At 45.4% G+C, this 20,751-nt stretch overlaps 3 protein-coding genes across 8 annotated transcripts in view; 2 read left to right on the top strand and 1 right to left on the bottom strand.

Annotated features, from left to right (window-relative positions):
* LOC142902215 (guanine nucleotide-binding protein G(q) subunit alpha) overlaps nt 1–20,751 on the top strand; it is a 64,225-nt gene that overhangs the window by 6,575 nt on the left and 36,899 nt on the right. The window contains exons 2-7 of one of the 2 annotated variants that reach the window (XR_012929063.1): nt 2,216–2,400; nt 5,126–5,280; nt 5,429–5,557; nt 6,025–6,154; nt 6,461–6,614; nt 7,038–7,387. Coding sequence is in view for 1 of the 2 variants with exons in the window: in XM_076047094.1 (XP_075903209.1) it covers nt 2,216–2,400; nt 5,126–5,280; nt 5,429–5,557; nt 6,025–6,154; nt 6,461–6,614; nt 7,038–7,228 (944 nt within the window). In the remaining variant the exon portion in view is untranslated. Of the gene's footprint in view, nt 1–2,215; nt 2,401–5,125; nt 5,281–5,428; nt 5,558–6,024; nt 6,155–6,460; nt 6,615–7,037; nt 7,438–20,751 lie in introns of those variants that run through there. The other variant, XM_076047094.1, reaches the window with a different exon arrangement.
* Nucleotides 10,368–15,525, top strand: LOC142902216 (guanine nucleotide-binding protein subunit alpha-14-like). The gene is made up of 7 exons (XM_076047096.1): nt 10,368–10,842; nt 12,561–12,745; nt 13,236–13,390; nt 13,780–13,908; nt 13,987–14,116; nt 14,218–14,371; nt 14,962–15,525. The coding sequence occupies exons 1-7, from the start codon at nt 10,722–10,724 to the stop codon at nt 15,150–15,152; spliced, it is 1,065 nt and encodes a 354-aa protein (XP_075903211.1). The 5' UTR covers nt 10,368–10,721; the 3' UTR covers nt 15,153–15,525.
* Nucleotides 15,764–20,751, bottom strand: part of vps13a (vacuolar protein sorting 13 homolog A) — a 31,812-nt gene continuing 26,824 nt past the window's right edge. For 2 of the 5 annotated variants that reach the window (XM_076047089.1, XM_076047090.1), the window contains 4 exons: nt 18,719–18,804; nt 18,041–18,164; nt 17,859–17,933; nt 15,764–17,080 (listed from right to left, as the gene is read on the bottom strand). In XM_076047089.1, the coding sequence (XP_075903204.1) occupies nt 17,030–17,080; nt 17,859–17,933; nt 18,041–18,164; nt 18,719–18,804 (336 nt within the window). In that variant the 3' untranslated portion in view covers nt 15,764–17,029. Of the gene's footprint in view, nt 17,081–17,858; nt 17,934–18,040; nt 18,165–18,718; nt 18,805–19,147; nt 19,461–19,511; nt 20,425–20,751 lie in introns of those variants that run through there. The other 3 variants (XM_076047091.1, XM_076047093.1, XM_076047092.1) reach the window with 3 other exon arrangements.

Raw genomic sequence — 20,751 nt, 5'->3', positions numbered from 1 at the left:
TGGGTAAAACTCCTACATTTAAAATAATACGTGGAAACACAGTTTGCGCAAAAATACAACTCAGCTTTGCTACGAGTACTGCAACGTCTCTTTTCAAGCCGCGTCTGACCCTCATGGACTGTGTTGTGGACTCTCAGCACTCGTGTGGCTCGTGTAGCTCCAAACAGAGTTTATATTATCTAAAACAAAGAGGTTTCAAGACATCCAGACTCTTCAAACAGAGCCTGTGCAGGGCCGACAGGAATTCCGCGCACGTCTCTCTTGCACTCTCGCGCACTGCCTCCTGCCAAAGTTATTGAGGAGTTGGAGGTGAGGTGGTGTCGGAGTGTTGTGTGGCTCGGCCAAGATTCTGATTCTGATTCTTTTAATGAGCACACAGCCAGGATGGTGGAGGTTAAACACATCGTATTTATGCATGCAGACAGAAACACATGCAGAGCAACACAAAGGCCATGCATAACCCGCCCCTCAGTGTTCAGAGTTCAGGTTGTTGATTGCAATTGGGATGAAACAGCGGGTTGTGCTGGAGGTCCAGTGGAGTGCAGCAGAGACAACTCCAGCCGTCGCTCCCTCGCACCCAGACCGTCCTCGTCTGTTCACCGCTACCAGTGTGAGGACGGGACGCTGCTCCTGGCCGCTCACCAGACCGGAGAGGGAAGCCAGGACGTAATGTTATACATGTGACTAAGGGTATAGGTCAGTGGGTGTGCGCACTGCTGCCGACTCTGCGTGTGTGTGTGTGTGTGTGTTACATGGAAGCGTGTTACAGAGTCATGATTCAGCCCTTTCCCCCTCCACTTTACACCACGGTGCGCTCACTGTGTTTCTTGTGCATTTCTGCAAACCATAACAACCACAGCCCGCTTTCAAAGGGCTTTTTCTCGCTCTTGACTTTGCAGCCGTGCTAGTCAATATTTGTAACACAACTGACTGTTGCTGTGATGTGGGAAAGGGTTGTTTGAAGAGTGGAACCCCAGGGGAGGTGTTGGAGTCAGGACCTTCAGGTTTAGCTCCTGCAGCCGTCCTCCCTTTGAGTCAGTAACGTTGGCGTCACCATCTCAATCTCGAACGCATAGGGGTCAAACTCTGGCCCGCAGGCCAAATTTGGACGGTGTTATACAGCGCATGTAATGCTGACACAACACATCACAGATTGCTGGGCTCAATCAGCACAGGACATTCATTGAAGGACATTATTAGTATGACTTAATTGGTTTACTGTTGTTATTTTATTTTTAAATGTGTTATCAGCCAATCATCTGGAAGATGATTTTGTTCAATAAATATCAATGTTGGACCGAGACCTTTTCCCAGTTTGACGTTTTGGCCCCACTGAGTGCTTGGGTTTGACTCCGCTGGTCTTAAGTTTGAAACTCCCTGGTCCAAAGCGATGGCGATGCATCGGCAGGACATCTGGCACCTGACCAACGCTAGAGGGAGGAAACGAGTCCCAGAGAGTGAAATGGAGTTTTATGTTTCCAGCTTCTCACAGTCGAACTTTATGACCTCGCTTTATCAGCGGGCCAATTTTACTGGCAGCACTTTACAGGCCCTGCGTCCAAACGCTAAAGAGCGAAGACGTCGAGGATCGAATGCCGTTTTTTTCGTCTCTGGTCAAAACACGAAGGAAAAATTGTCAAAGACAAGATTGAGGTGGAGGAAACTGAAACAGCAAGAAACAAAAACAAAAACAAAAAAGTGTCAAGTGTTGTCAGTTGTCAAAGGCTTGTGATTTTGTTGCAACAATTGTTTTTTTCTTCACGATACAGAGTTGCAAAGTCATCGTCGATGCCGCTCAATAGCATTGCGACTGTATTTTAGCGCGAAAGCCCTGCAACGTCGCACTACAAAGCCGTGAGTCTGATGTCAAAGTGTATGGCATTGTTTGGCATTGCCGCAATATGTAGCCAGTTAATGATCACACCTCAAGGATCTGGGTCATTCAGTCGATGGTGAATATCTCTAGACTGAAACCACCGCTGGTGCTTAAAAAACTCATAAAACACCTAATATACAGAGTATTCAACATTTATAAACTGGATTTTTAGTTTTGTTTTAGTGGTGGTTGTTCTATTTTTTCCATTAAAGTTCATCAGGGTCCTTGCTGAGTCACACTGGGTAAAACGCCCGTCCTACTGCTGCGATCAGCGGTGTCTTTTTTTCAGCCCAAAATAATTGATTAATAATTAGTTTGCTTATCTCTCCACCTGTCCAGGCACGGGAGAGAGCGGGAAGAGCACGTTCATCAAGCAGATGAGGATCATCCACGGCGCCGGCTACTCAGAGGAGGACAAGAGGAGTTTCACCAAACTGGTCTACCAGAACATCTTCACAGCCGTGCAGTCCATGATCCGAGCCATGGAGACGCTCAAGATCCCCTACAAATATGAGCACAACAAGGTACCTGGGACATTTAGTCACCCGTCTTTTATAGTCTTTTTTTGGTTTGTTTTTTATGTCATCACTTTTTGTCCATTGCAAATGGATTTACTTTAATACCACCCACGTGTTGTGTTGCACGCACACAAAGCAGATAAAAAAAAACAAACAAGAAAAAAACATGAAACAAACTTCAAATGGGAGAATATGAAAGAAATAAATCTCAATTTTGTAACTCGTTGGCTTCTAAATTTTGGGGAGAGGACGAAAAAAAATGTGAAGTGCAGCGATGCACAACTTTGACTGTTGAGCTGCTAAAGTCAGGATGACGTTTCTCTCAACCACTGAGTCTAAAACAGCGTTCCTATGACTCCTAGAATTGCGCAAAACCTAAATATTACAAATGGCGCGTTAAGTTTGGACGGAGGAGGAGACAGAATATTTTTTGCAAGTAATGAAAGAGAAAAATATAGCAACCATTCTTAACAGCAAACAAAAGCACACGTAATTCTTGTAAATCTCGCAAATCTCGAGATTTTAGTAGAATTACGGCTTTTGCGCTTCACGTCATTCAATAGAAACACCTGCAAATTACAATTGCACTTTGTCGAAATTTTAGAAATATGGCTTTTATTTTGCGAAAAACTGTAAGTGAGTCTCAACCACTGAGTCTCAACCACTGAGTCTCATTTGACGAAAAAAGGTCAAACCGTGGAATGAATCCCAAAATCTTGAGCGGTCGATTCACTCGACACTTTGTCCCAAAAATGTTTCTAGAACCTTTCTAGAGTTTGATATTTGGGGGAAAGCGAGGAGAAAGGACAGCGAGTGGCAGCCGTAGTGACCTTGTATATTTTTAGAATTCTGTCTATCTTTCTTGGAACAGCCATCCATAATGGCTTCCTGTCGCTTTTTGACACTTCCTGTGCCCTTAATGCACCCCAGCAATCCGCTACATCTACTTGTGTTTGCTCAAGTGTTGTTTTCGTGCGCACACACACACAGACACACGCACACACACACACACACAAGTGTGGTTTTCGCTTTACTCAATCTAGGTGTGAAACTTTTGCCGTTCAGCGCGATTCGGGTAAAACGCTGAACTTCAAAGAAAAACAGCTGTCTGGCGAGTTTCATTTCTGTCACACGAGTCGCGAGCTCGCTGGAGTGATGATCTGTCAGTAGAATCCGCGGGATCGTTTCCGCGCAAAACACCTGTTTTCCAATCCTAGTGATTGTGTTGATCTCACAGCCTCAGGTGTGCACAGCGTACCGCTCAGGATTGATCTCGTGTCTGCTAATTACATTAGAATAATTAGGGATGAGGGTTTTTTTTTTGGTTTGTTGTAATTTTGTTCATTTTAAACCGAAAATTGGAATTCCCTTTCTGGTGAGCTCAGTGGATTCAGCGCGGGGACTGAACCAACTCGCATCGCCACACCATCACAACTCTCGCTTCCTTAACCCTTATTGAGAATGAAACTGAATGATCTTTTTGTAACTAAAAAAACTAGAGAAGGGGGGGGGGGGGGAGAAAGAGAGAGAGAGAGAGAGAGAGAGATAATAATGCCATTTTCTACCATCCTTCATTTGTGTAACATCAAATGTGCCTGAAGCCTTGAGGAGATGATAAAAATTGAATATTGGATGAATATTCTGTGAAACTGCTGAATTACTGAAGTCTTAACCAGTGTCCCAGAGTCCCTGCAGTCGAGTTATAGCCAAACGCTGCAGCTGAAATGGGAAGTGTTTTTTTCTTTTTTTTTTACCTTCTCGTTTCACTCTGACGGAAAGTGAAAATGAAACTGCCCGCTGCTTTCTGAGCCCCGAGCAGCCGTCTATTCTGGGCTGTTCTAGTAAATGGTGCAAATACAGAGCCAGTGGATGGACCAACGAGTATCTACCAAGTATCTGCTGCAGTTTCTTCCTCTGCAGGACCTTCATTTGTTGGACAAACAGTGCAACTCTCATACTTTCAGGAGCGGCAATAAGCTTCTAGCTCATCCCGCCCACATGGAAATGACTTTTCTAGTAGAAGAGACTCGTTCCTTCACTGACTCACTGGCCTTGGTTCATTTCAAGCTTGATGTCCTGATACCGATTATAAATTGCGACTGTCGCCGTGTCTGATAATATTACAGGTGGCGCATTTAATCTCCTCTCTTGGGTCGCCAACGACTTTTAATTTGAAAGTGGGACGTCAGAACTTTCCCCTTAATAGGCCCAGTGGGATTTCTGTCTTCAGCTATTAGGTCCATGCTGAGCCTCGGGGTGTCAGGAAATATCCTGATATAGAATCCACGACTGAGGGAATAATCCAAGTGATAATTAGGTCTGCACAACCCGTGAGTGATTTGGCCTTTTTCTTCGGGAGCTCTGCTTGTTTTTAGACCAGAGGTGGACAAACTTTGGACTGGACGGTTCTAAAATGTGCCAGAGGTAGCCCAGAGAAAACATGTTGCTTTAATGTCAATTGAAAATGAACCAAAGCAAAGTTGCAACCAAATCAGTGTCTTTGAAGCCCCATGGTGTTTAGCTCTTTATTGACATGACTCTGAAAACACTGGAAACATGGAGGAAACACAGATATTTTATAACTGACTGACTACTAATATAAGTTCGACTGAAGGGTCCGATTAAAAAGTTTCATGGTCCACATATGGCCCCCCGCTGGGCGCCGTTCAGCAAAGACGTCTGAGTTCTCTTCTTCTTCTTCTTCTTCTTCTTCTTCTTCTTCTACCTCCAGGCCAACGGCAACATTGTGAAGGACGTGGACGTGGAGAAGATCTGCATGTTCGAGAACCCCTTTGTGGACGCCATCAAGAGCCTGTGGAACGACCCGGGGATCCAGGAGTGCTACGACCGGAGGAGGGAGTACCAGCTGTCCGACTCCACCAAGTAGTGAGTCAAGGCCTTCACACAACAGTGCTGAAGAGCACCACGGAGAATTCCACTCACGGAGTCTGCGCTCGCAAGAGAAATGTCCCTCAGTGCTGAAATGGGCAACGTTTTCTTCGACGGTCACATTGGCGTGTTTGCGTTTTTGCAGTTACCTAAATGCGTTGGACCGTATTGCCGAGCCAGCCTACCTCCCCACGCAGCAGGACGTGCTGAGGGTTCGAGTCCCCACCACGGGCATCATCGAATACCCCTTTGACCTGCAGAGTGTCATCTTCAGGTGAGGCCAACACACCCAGATAAAATTTAAACTGAACTAAATCCCATCGCTCAAGTCCTCACGGACTCACTGCTGAGAATTCAAGACTCATCAGTCCATCATGAAGATGCATCAGTTGTCGTTGTATTGGAATGTGACCTGAGCAGTCACTATGCATCATGGCAGTACCCCTAGCATTATTTGATATTATTGTAAATATTTTGACATCTATTGTGTTGTTGTGGATGTTTTTTTTTAAGCTCTCTTAAATGTATTTCTTTGGGTAAAGGGTGGCAGATGATGTAAGATGATTATTCTAATCATCCAATCATAATTCTCTCTTTCAATCAGCATGTGGGGAATGTTTGTGTCTCATTGTTCTGTTTGAAGTCAGTGAATGAAATAAAAGCGGTCGGTCGAGTGGAGAAGTGTTTCTCTGCCAGCACTCACAGTTTGTTTTTTTTTTCTCTCTCTCTCTGTTCCGGCAGGATGGTGGACGTCGGGGGTCAGAGGTCGGAGAGGAGGAAGTGGATCCACTGCTTCGAGAACGTCACGTCCATCATGTTCCTGGTGGCGCTGAGCGAGTACGACCAGGTGCTGGTGGAGTCGGACAACGAGGTGAGGGGACACCAGCAGCAGCTTCACAAACAACTAGCGCTCTTTTAAAAATAAATGGAAAATAAAAGTCATGGAGATGAGATTATTCTCCCTCTGTCTGGCTGCACTGCTCCACCTTTTCTTTTTCTCCTTTCCTCCATGAAAAGCACTTGGAAATGATCCGACAGCTGCTTTGCATGGCCTCTTGCCGTTCATCTCTCTCACACACACACACACACACACACACACACACACATACACACACGGTCACTCATTGTGTTTTTTCTCCCTCTCTCTCTCTCTCTCTCTCTCTCTCTCTCTGTGTAGAACCGGATGGAGGAGAGCAAAGCTCTGTTCAGGACCATCATCACGTACCCCTGGTTCCAGAACTCCTCGGTCATCCTCTTCCTCAACAAGAAGGACCTGCTGGAGGAGAAGATCATGTACTCGCACCTGGTCGACTACTTCCCAGAGTACGACGGTGAGTGGCGGAAGACAGACTTCCCCTCCTGGAGCTCTGGAAAAAAAACATCTGTCATTCATCATGTTAGAAACATTTTTCTTATCCCTCGTTTATGACTTAAAATAAGCAGCAGCGCCACTTGATGGAAAAGTACCCGCTAGTTAGTGCCAGCGAAAAAACAAAAAGCTTGACTTTAAACAATCACTGTCAGCTGTAAAGTTGGAAGAAAACCAAGACTCTTGGTGCCAAACAGATGTTCTGCTTGAATCCAGTTCAGCTGCTCAGTTGGGACACATGATGTCATGACGGCAGCAGGTCCAAAGTGGCTGCTGAAGCTTCTCAACAGGAAGAAAGAGGATTGAGTCTCAAAAACCAAATGATTCCCCTCCTTCTCTTCTTGCCCCACCTCCTCCTCCTCCTCCTGCTCCTCCTCTTCCACAGGCCCCCAGCGGGACGCCCAGGCGGGCCGTGAGTTCATCCTCAAGATGTTTGTGGACCTCAACCCCGACAGCGACAAGATCATCTACTCCCACTTCACCTGCGCCACCGACACGGAGAACATCCGCTTCGTCTTCGCCGCCGTCAAGGACACCATCCTGCAGCTCAACCTGAAGGAGTACAACCTGGTGTAGGCACCACCGCCACTGGGACCTCCACCCCCACCAAGACCACCAACAGGGCCCCCGCCTCCACCTGAACCAGGACCTCCACCAGGACCTCCATCTCACTGACTGACACAATCTGTGAAACAAAAAGAAAGGAAGAAACGTCACATGCAAACACACACACACGCACACACACACACACACACACACACACACACACACACACACACACACACACACACACACAAAGGAAACTGCGGGGGCTTGCAGAGGGTGGGTGTGAGGGGAGGAGGGGGAGGAGGGGGGGGGTCTAATGGCTGCATAATACTAATTTATTTGCTATGTGTTAGCCTGTTGGCCTGCAGAAGTCAATGTTCTCTTGCTATTGAAGGAGCAGATGAGACAGTGAGGAGGTGGAGGTGATGGAGGAGAGAGTGAGCAGTGACTGGAGGCTCAGCGGCAACTCTTCACTCATCTCTCGCTCTCCCTCGCTCTCTCTCTGTCTCTCTCTCCCGCTCTCTCTCTCTCTCTCTCTGTCTCTCTCTCCCTTTCCCTCGCACTCTCTCTCTCTCCGTCTTTTTCTTTGTTTGATTTTGTTGTTGGGCCAGGATGAAAGCAGTTTGTGCACTATACGTTTGAGGGGCTCCTTTGAGTTTTTCTTTTTCCGTGGTCGGAGGCGGAGCCAAGGTTGCCCCTCCCCTCTGCCTTTTTTTAAAAGCAGTGGAAAGAAAACGCTTTCTTTCTTTCTTTCTTTCACTCTTTCTTTCACAAACAAAACGTTCACACACACATTCTGAAGCTGCATCGCAGGTTTCAAACTGTTGGCCAGCAGGACGTCACCTCACAGAATGATGAATGGCAGAAACTGTGATTCTCTCTCCCCCTCTCTCTCTCTCTCTCTCTCCCCCTCATTATTTTGTTTAAATTTTTTCAAGCTGATTTGATTTCAATCACTATTGTCACATTGCACTGACTTTGGCGCCATCTAGATGGAAGTAGACCCCGCCCCTTCTCTCCAACCACGGGGGTGGGGTGTGTGTGTGTGTGTGTGTGTGTGTGTGTGCGTGCGCGTGTGTGTCACAAACTCACACAGCACCCGATGGAGAAGTGAGACGGTGTTTTTCTTCCACAGACTGCAAAGCTCCTGTGTGATGGTGCGAGGTGCCACTCTGATGCTTTTCCCTGATGATGATGATGATGATGATGATGATGATGACGACTTATAATATGATGGTGTATTTATTGCTGATGCCAAACCCAGTCCAGCAGCAGACTACCCACAGAGTGACTATCAGCCACTAAAGTATTCTCACACCAGTCCCCCCCCCCCTCACACACACACACACACACACACACATAGAGGTGGGCGAGATACCCCCCCACCTGTATTGGCTGTTGGACAGTCAGGAATTTTGTCCGTGCGGCACCTGAAGGCATCGCGAGGCATTCGCGAGCCAGGATGTCGGAGCAGACACGCAGACGTGTGATTGGCTGCTCCTGTTGGGGTTGGGGGGGTTTGGTGAACCTGTACCAAAGTGAGCTGCCCCTCCCCCTTGGTTCTGATTGGCTCTTCTGATCTAGCCATTTCATTCCAGCGTTGCTTTAAGTCTTGTTTTTGGTTTGGTTTTGAAGTATTCCCAAGAACATAAGCCTGTAATTTACATTTATTGAGGCATAGTGCAATTATGAATGCTATAATCATTGTACATACATCTCTCTCTCTCTTTACATACATATATATATACATATATATATATATATATATATATATATATATATATATATATATATATATATATATATATATATGTGTATATATATATATATATATATGTATATAAATACACATATATATATATGTATATATATATATATATATAAATACACATATATGTATATATATATATATAAATACACATATATATATGTATATATATGTACATATATATATATATATATATATAAATACACATATATATATATATATATATATATATATGTATATATATATATATATGTATATATATATATATATATATGTATATATATATGTATATGTATATATATATATATATGTATATATATATATATATATATATATATATATATATATATATATATATATATATATATATATACATATATGGCAGCATCCCTGTTGGCTTTGTAATCATGACTTTTTTTGGCAGACTGAATGTGCGGTATTGAAAATATGTATCTATGTAATTGTATCGTATGTCTAATGGCTAATTCAATTTTGGAAGAAAAGAAAATACGTTATTTACACGTTGCATTGGTTTCCTTTTTTTAAGCACCGGTGTAAAGAAATATTTGTGTTTTTCTGAAACTTTGGCGTCTCAGCAGAGAAACGCTGGTTCGCTTCACAAGTGCAGAATCTGCAGAAGGAATTAATTGGCATAGTATAATATAGTGCAGTTTAGTGTAGTATAGCGTAGCGTAGTTTAGTATAGTATAGCGTACTGTAGTTTAGTATAGTAAGTAGGTAACCTGTTGAATTGTTTTTTCTTTTATATATAAATAGAAAGAAATCTGCAGTCTGATATTAACCTTCAGTCTCAATGGTATTGTTTTATTATTAATACTATTGATAGCAGACAGTACATATTAGGGTGTGTACTCCTCCACCTTTACTAACATTTCTCAACTTTTCTTGTTTTTCTTTTGTTTTACTTGTCTTTTGCTCCCCATCCAATCAGAATAGGAACAAATGACCCTGATAATCTACGTGTACAAAGTTTTATGATATAATTTTTGAATATACATTTGTTTACTTGCAAATTGTTGCCCCTCTATGTGGGGACAAGGTTTTGTACTCAACAGCCTATCTGCCCCCTAGTGGCTGTTAAAAGACATTACAGTAAAGGCAAAGGCAGCAGAGACGTCAAGGAGTGCTCAATGAAGCCTAGAGTATAACAATAATAATAATAATAATAATAATAATAATAATATTATTATTAATAATAATAATAATAATAATAATAATAATAATAAACACAGCCGAGCTCTATTCCTGCTGGTCTGTCCCTCTGACAGTGGAAACAAACAGTCAAACTCCGGATGGATGAACTTCCTGACTCCTCTTCCTTCGGGTTCCGGTGATGCCCCGCCCCCTCACGCCCCGCCCTCCTGGAGCAGCTGGATAACGTTCAACCAGTGGCTCCACACAGACCGCAGGTCAGAGCCGTTTCACAGGGAGGTCAGCGCGTCATAAAGGGAAGAATTAACTGAACCAGATCATAGAACCGCATCTCCAGGTGAAGGAGAAGAAACGGTGGAAAGCGTTCCGCAGCTTCTCCTCTCTGGGACGACAAGTGGAGAAGAAGAGGAGCAGGAGGAAAGAAGGAAGGGAATAGGTATTTTTCTCCCTCCCGGCAAAGCAGACAGAGGAGGCTCTCGAGCGCCAGAGGAGGTTCTACTGGCTCCACAGGAGGTTCTCCCACCCTGAGAGGAGGTTCCTCCAGCCCCAGAGGAGGTTCTCCCCGCCAGGACCGGAGCAGCGATGGCTGGCTGCTGCGTGTCAGCAGAGGACCGAGAGAACCAGCGGATCAGCGAGGAGATCGAGAAGCAGCTGCGCAAAGACAAGAGGGACTCCCGCAGGGAGCTGAAGCTGCTGCTGCTGGGTGGGCATCACACACACACACACACACACACACACACACACACACACACACACAGATCTTTCCTCCATCAGGGAAACAGTTAGTTGACAGGAAACGCGTGCCTGAATCAGTCATTTAAATAAACTGGCCAAAGAACTTTTTGTTAATCTCTCCATGAAAACGTGCAATTTAAAAAAAGAAAAAAGAAAAAAAAATGCTTGTTTTATGCGTTCTAGCTGCCACATACAAGATATTCTGTGATGAAGAACGTTCCTGCTGCTTTCTCCGTTTCCCTATCTCTCTCTCTCTCTCTGTGTGTGTGTGTGTGTGTGTGTGTGTGTGTGTGTGTTCTCTGGATGCGGTGCAGCACACAGCAGTAACTCAGAGTTTTCCCCCATTTGTGTCTGGACACAGAAACAGCTTGAATGACAAATAAGGAGAAACCTTGATCTCTTGTCAACGAGTGGATGGAGGTTCTGCTTGGACGAGTCCACAGACTCACAATACTGTGTTGTCGTATTTCCAGGGACGGCTTCATGGCCTTTTTATTGGTTGGCATCAGGTCTTCTACGTGTCTGTCTCCTAGCGTTCTTGCTTTAGTGCTCAGTCTTCAGACAGACTGGAGCTGGTTCAGAGAACAGAACCTGGACCCGGCGGGAGCCTGGGTTCTGGGACACCGGGGTTCTGGGCTGGACCAGGATCGGGCCCAAGCCCCAGGGAGCGGTGTGCTTGGAGAGCCGCAGCTAGCTGCTACTGGCGCACCTCATGCAAACATCATGCAAATCCAAACCAAACCAAGAACCACAGGGTAGCCAAACTTTCAACTCCGCTACTCTCAAACATAGAAGTTTCTTTGGAGGCAGACTATCAGGTTGCTGCCGATCAGCCCAATTAAAAAGCACGAGGCATGTAAAAATAAGAGTGTGCACGGCCGTCGTAAAGGATAGATGAGGACAATCATGGATTGAAGAGCCAGGGGAATGACCTGGTTGGTTTTGACCAGGTGTGAACAACTTCATGAAGCTGATGGAGTCCAAAGTCTTTTTCAGCTCTTCAAATAAAAACATAGAAGTATAGAAGAAGAATATATTGATAAAGGGCCAAGGAAGGAGCCCTGTAGAGCGCCTGAACCAAAGTTCATCCACGTAGAAGAAACTTGACTTGTAAAAGAGGTGCATTCAAATGCAGACCATTTGTATAAGCCGAGTTTGCTAAGATGAAAAGAGTCAAGGATTGACAAAGTCATGCAAAACAGGCTGCAAACCAGAACCTCTGGAGGCTCGCTGCTTGCAGCAGCAGGATATCTCTCTCAAACACACACACACACACACACACACACACACACACACACACACACACACACACACACACACACACACACACACACACACGTAACTTCCAGTCAGAAATGCATTTGTTAAGCAAATAGTTGAAGCGTCATGCAGTGGAGATGACAACATCCAAAGCTCAAACTGTAAAATCCTGAATGAGCCAAAACATAAAACTTGTGAGACTCAGTGGAGAATGAATTTACCATGAATGTTGACTCATCACATTGTGTGCTGGTGTTTTTTGCGCCCGATGTGCTAAAGCAGCACTGTTGCAAGAGCCCCCACCACAGAAAGGCCACCACCATGAGAAACACCCTGATGGCTGAACCTCAGTCTTGGATGGATGATGCTGAAAGTGTGGTGCAGTTTCCCTCAAAGAGGCTTGAAGTGAGCTGACTGTCTGTGCAGGTACTGGAGAGAGCGGGAAGAGCACCTTCATCAAACAGATGAGGATCATCCATGGAGGAGGCTACACTGACGAGGACAAGAGGAGCTACGCCAAGCTGGTCTTCCAGAACATCTACCTGTCCATGCAGACCATGATCCGAGCCATGGAAACGCTCTGCCTCTCCTTCTCTGACTCCAGCAACAAGGTACGCAGAGACCCACCTGGTATGCAGGGACCCACCTGGTACGCCAAGTGGGGAAACTCACTTTTCACTCAGAAACCTTTCCTTGTTTGGCTGAAGATCCTTGTGTGCACACCACTCTCCACCTCAGGTTCATTGGTTAAGATTTTGATGTAGGACCTTCAGTCCATCTCCAAGAATCAAAGTCAGTCTGCCCTGTTTGTCATAAAAGAAAAACTTTCATAATAATATATACCTTATGAAGACCCAATGAATTTCATTCAGTTAACAGAACAATCCATTTCAATGAAGAACTAAATACTGCGGTGCTTCAAAGACACTGGTTCTGGTTGCAACTTTGCTTCGGTTCATTTTCAATTGACATTAAAGCAACATGTTTTCTACACATCCCATGATATATTTTTTCCTCCTATGAGGTGGCTCTCCAAAACAGTCCTAAAGGCTCTAGTTTGACCTGAACCCTCTCAACCCTCTGGTCCACTGGTGTCTGCAGGGCCATGCAGACGCGGTGCTGCAGGTGGAGGTGGACAAGGTGGAGGAACTGGAGCCGAAGTTAGCGGCCGCCATCAAGAGTCTATGGAGCGACAGCGCCATCCAGGAGTGCTACGACCGCAGGAGGGAGTACCAGCTGTCCGACTCCACCAAGTAGTGAGTCGCAATCATCCACCCAGTCTGAACGGTCTGGGTCATCCAGGTCCTCTCGACATAGAAGGGTGGAGAGGAGACAACTGGGCTGGTTGTGCTATCTTCAAGACCTTTCACCTCCTAAGGGCTCCAACCCTACCCCATGTGCTAATATGCTAACAAGAGCCGTTTTTTGGTCAGGAAGTCTTGCACAGAGCTAACGCTTGGTTGGGGGCTTTGCTAGTAACTTGAAAGGAGTATGAGGGAGGTGTTGCTGCCCCGTGTGACATCACTCAGGGCCACGTCCCTGATGTCCAAGTTCTAAACGGCAGGCTTTCTGAAAAGTGGAGCAAAGGTGAGGCTGTGGATGGTTGATACCTTGAGGTGAGTCACTGTGTGCCCTCTCTCGGCAGCTACCTCTCCAACCTGGACAGGATCTCACAGCCCACCTACCTACCCGACCTCCAGGACATCCTGCGGGTCCGAGTGCCCACCACGGGCATCATCGAGTACCCCTTCGACATGGAGAACGTCATCTTCAGGTGAGCCACGATTCACAGCCACACTACACGGACGCTGATTTGGTCACACCAGACTTAGTCAATGGGACCCTCTGGCAGGATGGTGGACGTCGGGGGTCAAAGGTCGGAGAGGAGAAAGTGGATCCACTGCTTCGAGAACGTCACCTCCATCATCTTCCTGGTGGCGCTGAGCGAGTACGACCAGGTCCTGGTGGAGTGCGACAACGAGGTGAGAGAGATGTCAAGTTTGGAATTTATTCATCGATTTATTTATTTTTTTTACCTTTCGGACCCTTGCAAACGTGTTTCTGTTCGTCCTTTTTGCGGCAGAACCGCATGGAGGAGAGCAAGGCACTGTTCAAAACCATCGTCACGTATCCCTGGTTCCAACGCTCCTCCGTCATTCTGTTTCTCAACAAGACCGACATCCTGAAGGAGAAGATCATGCACTCTCATTTAGCCACGTACTTCCCTGAATTCACAGGTCAGTCCATTTGCCATCCGACAAACATAATGCCAAGTCTTGGTTCGGTTCGGTTCGGTTCGGTTCACTTCATTATGCCACATTAGTATCCCAGCCATTACATGTTGGATCATCTACAGAACTGAAAGTGTCTTAGTTTCTTTTCTTTTTTTTTATCAGTTTAAGTAATATATTAATATATATAATATATATTAAGTGGATATATAACATTATAATAATGCAGTGCAGAAGGCAAACTTTTCATGGCATCATATTAACAGCAGAACAACATAAACCCAAACAACTAAATAAAAGTCCCCAAAAAATCCTATATTTCGCTTCAGGCTACTATTAATATTACCATTAATTAGTAATAATAATATTATTCAGCCAATATCATCGTAGCCACTTTATATGATAAGATTGCTTTGCAGCTACAGCACCTCGCCAGCAGGGGGTGCAGTACTGCAGTCCTATGATCAGTTCCAGCAGTCGTGGCTCAAAGTATTTGCTGTGAATGACACCCTGGTGTTGCCCAGGCAGTTGAAAGGTTACTGGTGGTGGGCTGGAAAGCTAACGTGTTTTGTGGCGGTTTCACTCCGACTGTGCAGGACCTCAGCAGGATCCAAACTCGGCTCAAGAATTCATCCTGAAAATGTACCAGGAGCAAAACCCGGACAAGGACAAGACGCTGTACCCCCACTTCACCTGCGCCACCGACACCGAGAACATCCGCTTCGTCTTCGTGGCCGTCAAGGACACCATCCTGCGGCACAACCTGAAGGAGTTCAACCTGGTGTAGCCACACAGGGGCGGGACGGGAACAGAGCTCGCAACTCGTTGAGTTAGTAGTTATCTTTTCTTTGTTTTTACTTTTAATGTTGCAGTTTGGTCCTTTTACAGGAGTCGTCGAATCAAAATATGAAGGTAAATGTTTCTGGAGACGTGAAGCACTGAGGCCTCGACACTTTAAACCAGGTGGGGGTAAATGTGTCTCATGGGTGGAAGCGACAACATCCACCGCAGACTGGAGGAAGTTTTGAAAACACACACGATGAAGTCTTTCCAGTGGCATGTCGGCGGTTTCTGAACAAACCTGGTACCAATGTGTAGGAATTTCTTCAGAACAATTTGAGTGTAGTCTTACTTTAATTAAACCTGTTTTATCATATTAAGTCTTTTTTTTTTTTTTTTGCAGTAGCTTCATGTCCAAAGTTGAGCAGAAAGCTTTGCTCTTCTCTCTGTTTTAGCCTCTGATTGCCTTATTTACTCAAGAAATCACAGAGTTTGTTTGAAATGTAAGCAAAGGAAAACAGAAACTTTCTAGTCGGTAGGCGTTTTTCTTTTCAATAAACAGTGACAAGTGCGAGTACCTTGCTTCCTTTCGACAGAATAAAAGCAGAATACACTGAAAACTTTGAGAAATATTTTATTATTTTTTGGAAAACATCAAGCCACTGGCAAAGATTTTTTTTTTTTTTTTTTACTTTCAAATAAGTGATAATATTAAATAAGTCATATTCATTCTCAGTGCACCCCATGACCCAATGGCAGAGCTCGAAAATAAACAATAGCAGCTGATAATGATTAGCATTCATCTCTTTTAAATATAGTTTTTCCTCTGCATATTTCATTTAACGTATCGGCATTGCATATATATATGTGGTATAAAAAACATAAAAACGACACAATTACAATCTGTAATGCCATGGCACAGACACACAACCTTGTGTGAGCGACTGTCGCACGTATGTACACAGTAGTTGGATTCTACAGCACATTGACAAGTGCAGGACTGTGGTGTAAAAATAGCATGCCACCCCCCAATCACACACACACACACACACACACACACACACACACACACACACACACACACACACACACACACACACACACACACACACACACACACACACACACACACACACACACACACACACACACACACACACACACACACACACAGAGGCTGGCTGCAGGTGGACACATGGATATTTATCTCTTTCTCTCTTTTTAGAAAACATTTACAAATCAACTCATTCTCATTAGTTTGTCCCTTTTTTACAGTCCAGTGAAATGAACACAGTGCAACTCTTTAGTGTGCGACAATGACAACAACAACAGCAACACGTTTGCTTCCTTTGGCCAAAGTGTCATTTGTCTGTCGCACATTTCCAAACACACTGAGAATGAGCGACTTGTATGTGTGTGTGTGAGAGAGAGAGAGACAGAGAGAGAGAGAGAGAGAGAGAGAGAGAGCGCGAGACAGAGCGAGCAAGCGAGAGAGAGAGAGAGCGAGCGAGCGAGCGATGGATGTTTGTTTAAAAAATAAATGCTCTGAAATAAACACCACTCAGTTTTCGAAAGTTTTCTTTTTTTTTGCAGGCAGGTGCACACAAAACTTCTCTCTGGCCTTTCACATCCCAATGTAGAGTGTGTGTGTGCGTGCGTGTGTGTGTGTGTGTGTGTGTGTGTGTGTGTGTGTGTGTGTGTGTGTGTGTGTGTGTGTGTGTGTGTGTGTGTGTGTGTGTGTTTTATGCTGCTCACACACAGAGAGGTAAACAAAAGAGCATGCAAAAGCAAAGGCACTGAGCCACACGCACACAGATCTGATTGTGTGTGTGTATGTGTGTTACTATTTGTGAAGTAGTGACTGACTGATCCTGGCCTGGTGGTTCAGTACTTGGGCAGACTTTCTCTGGCGTCCTCCAGCTTGTCCAGAACCCACTGAAGAGAAACCACCAGAGAGGAAGTGAAGGTGAGAACCAAATCAGCAGCTGCGTTTCCATTCCCGTTTTTGGCCCCAAAAAAATATTTTTAATATTTCTAAAATTTCGGCAAAATACAATTGCGATTTGCAGGCGTTTTCCGTCGAATGGTGTGAAGCACATAAGCCGTAAAATCTCGTCCCGCGAGACGCCACTTTGAGGAGAATGGAGGTACAACATTTCTTGTACAAATCTGCATTTCCATGTTGTTTACTGTCAATAACGGTTGACACATTTTTCTCTTTGATTACTTGTAAAAAATATTCCACCTCCTCTAATGCACCATTTCCAAGTGACTGGTCACGTGACCCCGTACGTCAGTGGTCCCCAACCACCGGGCCGCGGACCGCTGCCGGTCCGTGGGTCATTTGGTACCGGGCCGGACAGAAAGAATAATTAACTTCTGTTGAATGAATCCCGTTTCATTCGTTATCTGAGTGAACAATTTTATTTTGAAAAATTACCGGGTTCTCTCCCGTTACGTCCACCTAACGCTCAACTCTTGACGCACGTCAAGGCGCTTGTCTCGGTCACCTGATACGTTACCGCGAGATTAAACCCACAAGCTAGTCGAGCGACATGAGTGTCCATCGCCATCTCCTCCACCACCTCGTGACAGCGTCAAAAACCTTCAGCCATATTTGAGAGGTTTTTGTGCAATTCTAGGGGTCATGGAAACTCGGCAAGTGTGTGACAACACGTGTATCAGCCTGGAGTGTGCAGGCGGGGAGGCTCACCCTGGCGATCTCTGGGGTTCTGAAGTTGATGATCTTCCCAAACTCCTTGGCATGGAAGACAGACTTCACTCTCTCCTGCAGCGCGACAACACACAACGCGAGAAGAGTGATGTCAAAAAAAACAGAGAAGACACTACGGAGGACAACGCGTGTTGCGCAGCGTGTGGGAGTGCGATTGCAACCTTGGCCTCGATGCGAAGGCGGCGGCTCTCCACGATGGTGGGCTCCTTGGTGAACTCCTCAAACAGGTACTGCCACTCGCACGTCAGCTGGCCAAACGTGCCTTTGGTCACAAAGAAGATTCCCCTGCAAAACACACAAATAAGAGATTTCTTTTTCCAGAGGCCAATTCCACTCAGCCACATGTATTCTTAGCCCTCTGTTTACAGCAGGAGTGTCAAACTCAGACACTCAGCGGGGCCAAAATTTAAAGTTTGGACAAAGCTGGCAGGCCAATATTATTGAAAAAAATCTTCCTCCCAGGTAGAACAGTGTTTACATGGAGCCGAACGAGTTTGGCTTCAACGCTGAATATGGAAGAAAGTAAAGCTTAATGCTAGACAATAAGTTCATATTGCAAAATCCACATAAATAAAATGTTGTTATTTAATAAATAAATTGTTATTTACAGGCATCTGATTTAAATGTCAACAGTGACCTGGCTGATAATACATTTAGAATGAAATAACAATAAACCAGTTATCACAGTCAGTTCAGGCCCAGGCGTTGGGAGGAGCAAGAAAAGGTGCAGAAAGAAAACATTTCTGATGGTCTCGCAAGTTTGCCAGAATACCAGCAGTGCATTCTGGGATTTGTAGTATTAACTGCTGCTGCTGCTGCATGCAGCCAGAGTCACTCACCGCTTGGTGATCATGAGGAAGTCGGAGTCGTTCACCTTGGCGTGAGCAAAGTATCTGTATTTGGCAAAACGTCCGTTCTCGATTCTCTGGAAGGAAACAAGACAGAAAAGATGAAGATGCTGCTGCAGTTGGAGTCGGAGCAGACACTGCTGCTGCAGTCAGAGCAGACGCTGCTGCTGCAGTCGCAGTCGGAGCAGACGCTGCTGGACTTCGAGGAAACATCCAATCAGTCTTGTGATAAACAGCATTGGCTCTGATGACGATGACGATGACGATGATGATGAAAGTAAAGTTGGAATGAGACAAAACAAACTGAAGGTGAGAGTTGGAAAAATATGATATGACTTTATTAGGAAATGAGGACAGTGACAAATGTCAACAGACAGTGGCAGATGTTGGAACGAACAAAAGAATGAACAAAAACGACTCTTTAATTACGAGTCATTCCATTGTCAATAAGAAGAGGTTTAAAACTGGTGGGAAATGATAAAAGCTTGATGTTGAAAACAAAATGGTGTACATAAGAATGAAAGACACAAGTGGGGGGGGAAAGAACTCAATTAAAAAGCAAGTGACTTGACTCCAGGTGCAGAGGACTGAACCTCAGTGAAAACCTCCCTACCAACACAACAACAACAACAACAACAACAACAACACAACTACTGCTGCTGCTCTACGGTTCACTGTCATCACACTCATCCTCTGAGCCACTGGTTCGCTGCACACTGTGGGTCAACCTGGTCTGTGGACACAGCAAGAGAACAAGGGTCAGCGTCCCAACACACACACACACACACACACACACACACACACACACACACACACACACACACACACACACACACACACACACACACACACACACACACACACACACACACACAGCACGTCAGCGCCCTCCGCAGGCCAGAAGGAGAATAGACTAGAATAGACGTACTTCTTTACTCATCTCAAATTGGGAAACTACACTGTTGCAGCACTGAAAACAACACAAAGAAACACACAGAAACAGACCGACTGTTGTTGCGACCAGTCAACACCGGCAACAGACCAGCTGCGCTTCTCTTAACGCTGCCTTCAATCAACCATTGAGTTATTATTTTATATGTAAAACGGACACGCGGAGCCTCAAATGTTGCAGTTTCTATGTCAGTGGCGCAAACACCTGCAGCCCAGGACTGCAGCGACCGCAGAGACGCCACACACTGACACCAACAGGTCCCACATTCTGCCAAAGTCACTTTCTGATCGGATGTTATTGTCATCCCCTAGTGATGTCACCAAGTGATGTCGCTGAGAAGCGCCCTGTTATGCTAAGCGTCAGGTTGTTTTTTTTTAAAGCAGGAAGCTAAAACCCAGCGTTTCTGCAGGAGGCTGTAAACACAGGGCTAAATGTGCCGTTTACTGGGGAGCTTCAGAGGGTTTGTTCTGCTGAGGATTAGGATCTAAAAACAGCTGGAATATGGAACCTTTGACTGTAACTAAGATATAGCAGGGGTTTCTAACACTAACACTAACACTAACACTAACACACACACACACACACACACACACTAACACTAACACACACACACACACACTCTTCACGGCCAGATGATCATCATGTCACTTTATTTTGTTCTAGTCTAGACTTCAACTGGTGGCCAATCAGTGATTCTGACCTGCCAGCGAGAGAGAGACACCACCAGCCACTGCAGCCAGCAGGACTGCTAGATGAAGTTTAAGAGAGAGTGGGAGAGAGAGAGAGTGAGAGGGAGTGAGCAAGAGTGAACCAGAGCTGAGAGAGACGCTGCAGCTGGAGGCAGCCGGGTGTTCAGCAGGAGAGAAGCCACAGGGTGAGGAGCAAAACACAAAAACACATTTGAAGACGTTGAATTGAAACTCTGCTGCTTATCTGCGCCTCCCCCCTCCCCCTCCCACATCCCCCCACCACACCCGACCCCCCCCTCCCCCCACACCCCCCAGAATCAGACTGGTCGGCTGGAGATGGATTAGACTGGATTCACTTTTCTCAGTTGGAGAAATTGACAAAC

The sequence above is a fragment of the Nelusetta ayraudi genome, unplaced genomic scaffold (assembly GCF_046127955.1).
Source record: "Nelusetta ayraudi isolate G7.1 ecotype Tasmania unplaced genomic scaffold, CSIRO-AGI_Nayr_v1 ptg000092l, whole genome shotgun sequence".
Lineage (NCBI taxonomy): Eukaryota > Metazoa > Chordata > Actinopteri > Tetraodontiformes > Monacanthidae > Nelusetta > Nelusetta ayraudi.
Note: the sequence above shows the minus strand (reverse complement) of the source record. Positions and strands in the feature narration are given on the sequence as shown.

Bases quoted from the DNA above. Each gene is read 5' to 3' on its own strand.
- LOC142902216 (XM_076047096.1), top strand. From the start codon at position 10,722: ATGGCTGGCTGCTGCGTGTCAGCAGAGGACCGAGAGAACCAGCGGATC. The intron at 10,843-12,560 runs GTGGGCATCACA...CTGTCTGTGCAG, and splicing joins GCTGAAGCTGCTGCTGCTGG to GTACTGGAGAGAGCGGGAAG. The intron at 13,391-13,779 runs GTGAGTCGCAAT...CTCTCTCGGCAG, and splicing joins CTGTCCGACTCCACCAAGTA to CTACCTCTCCAACCTGGACA.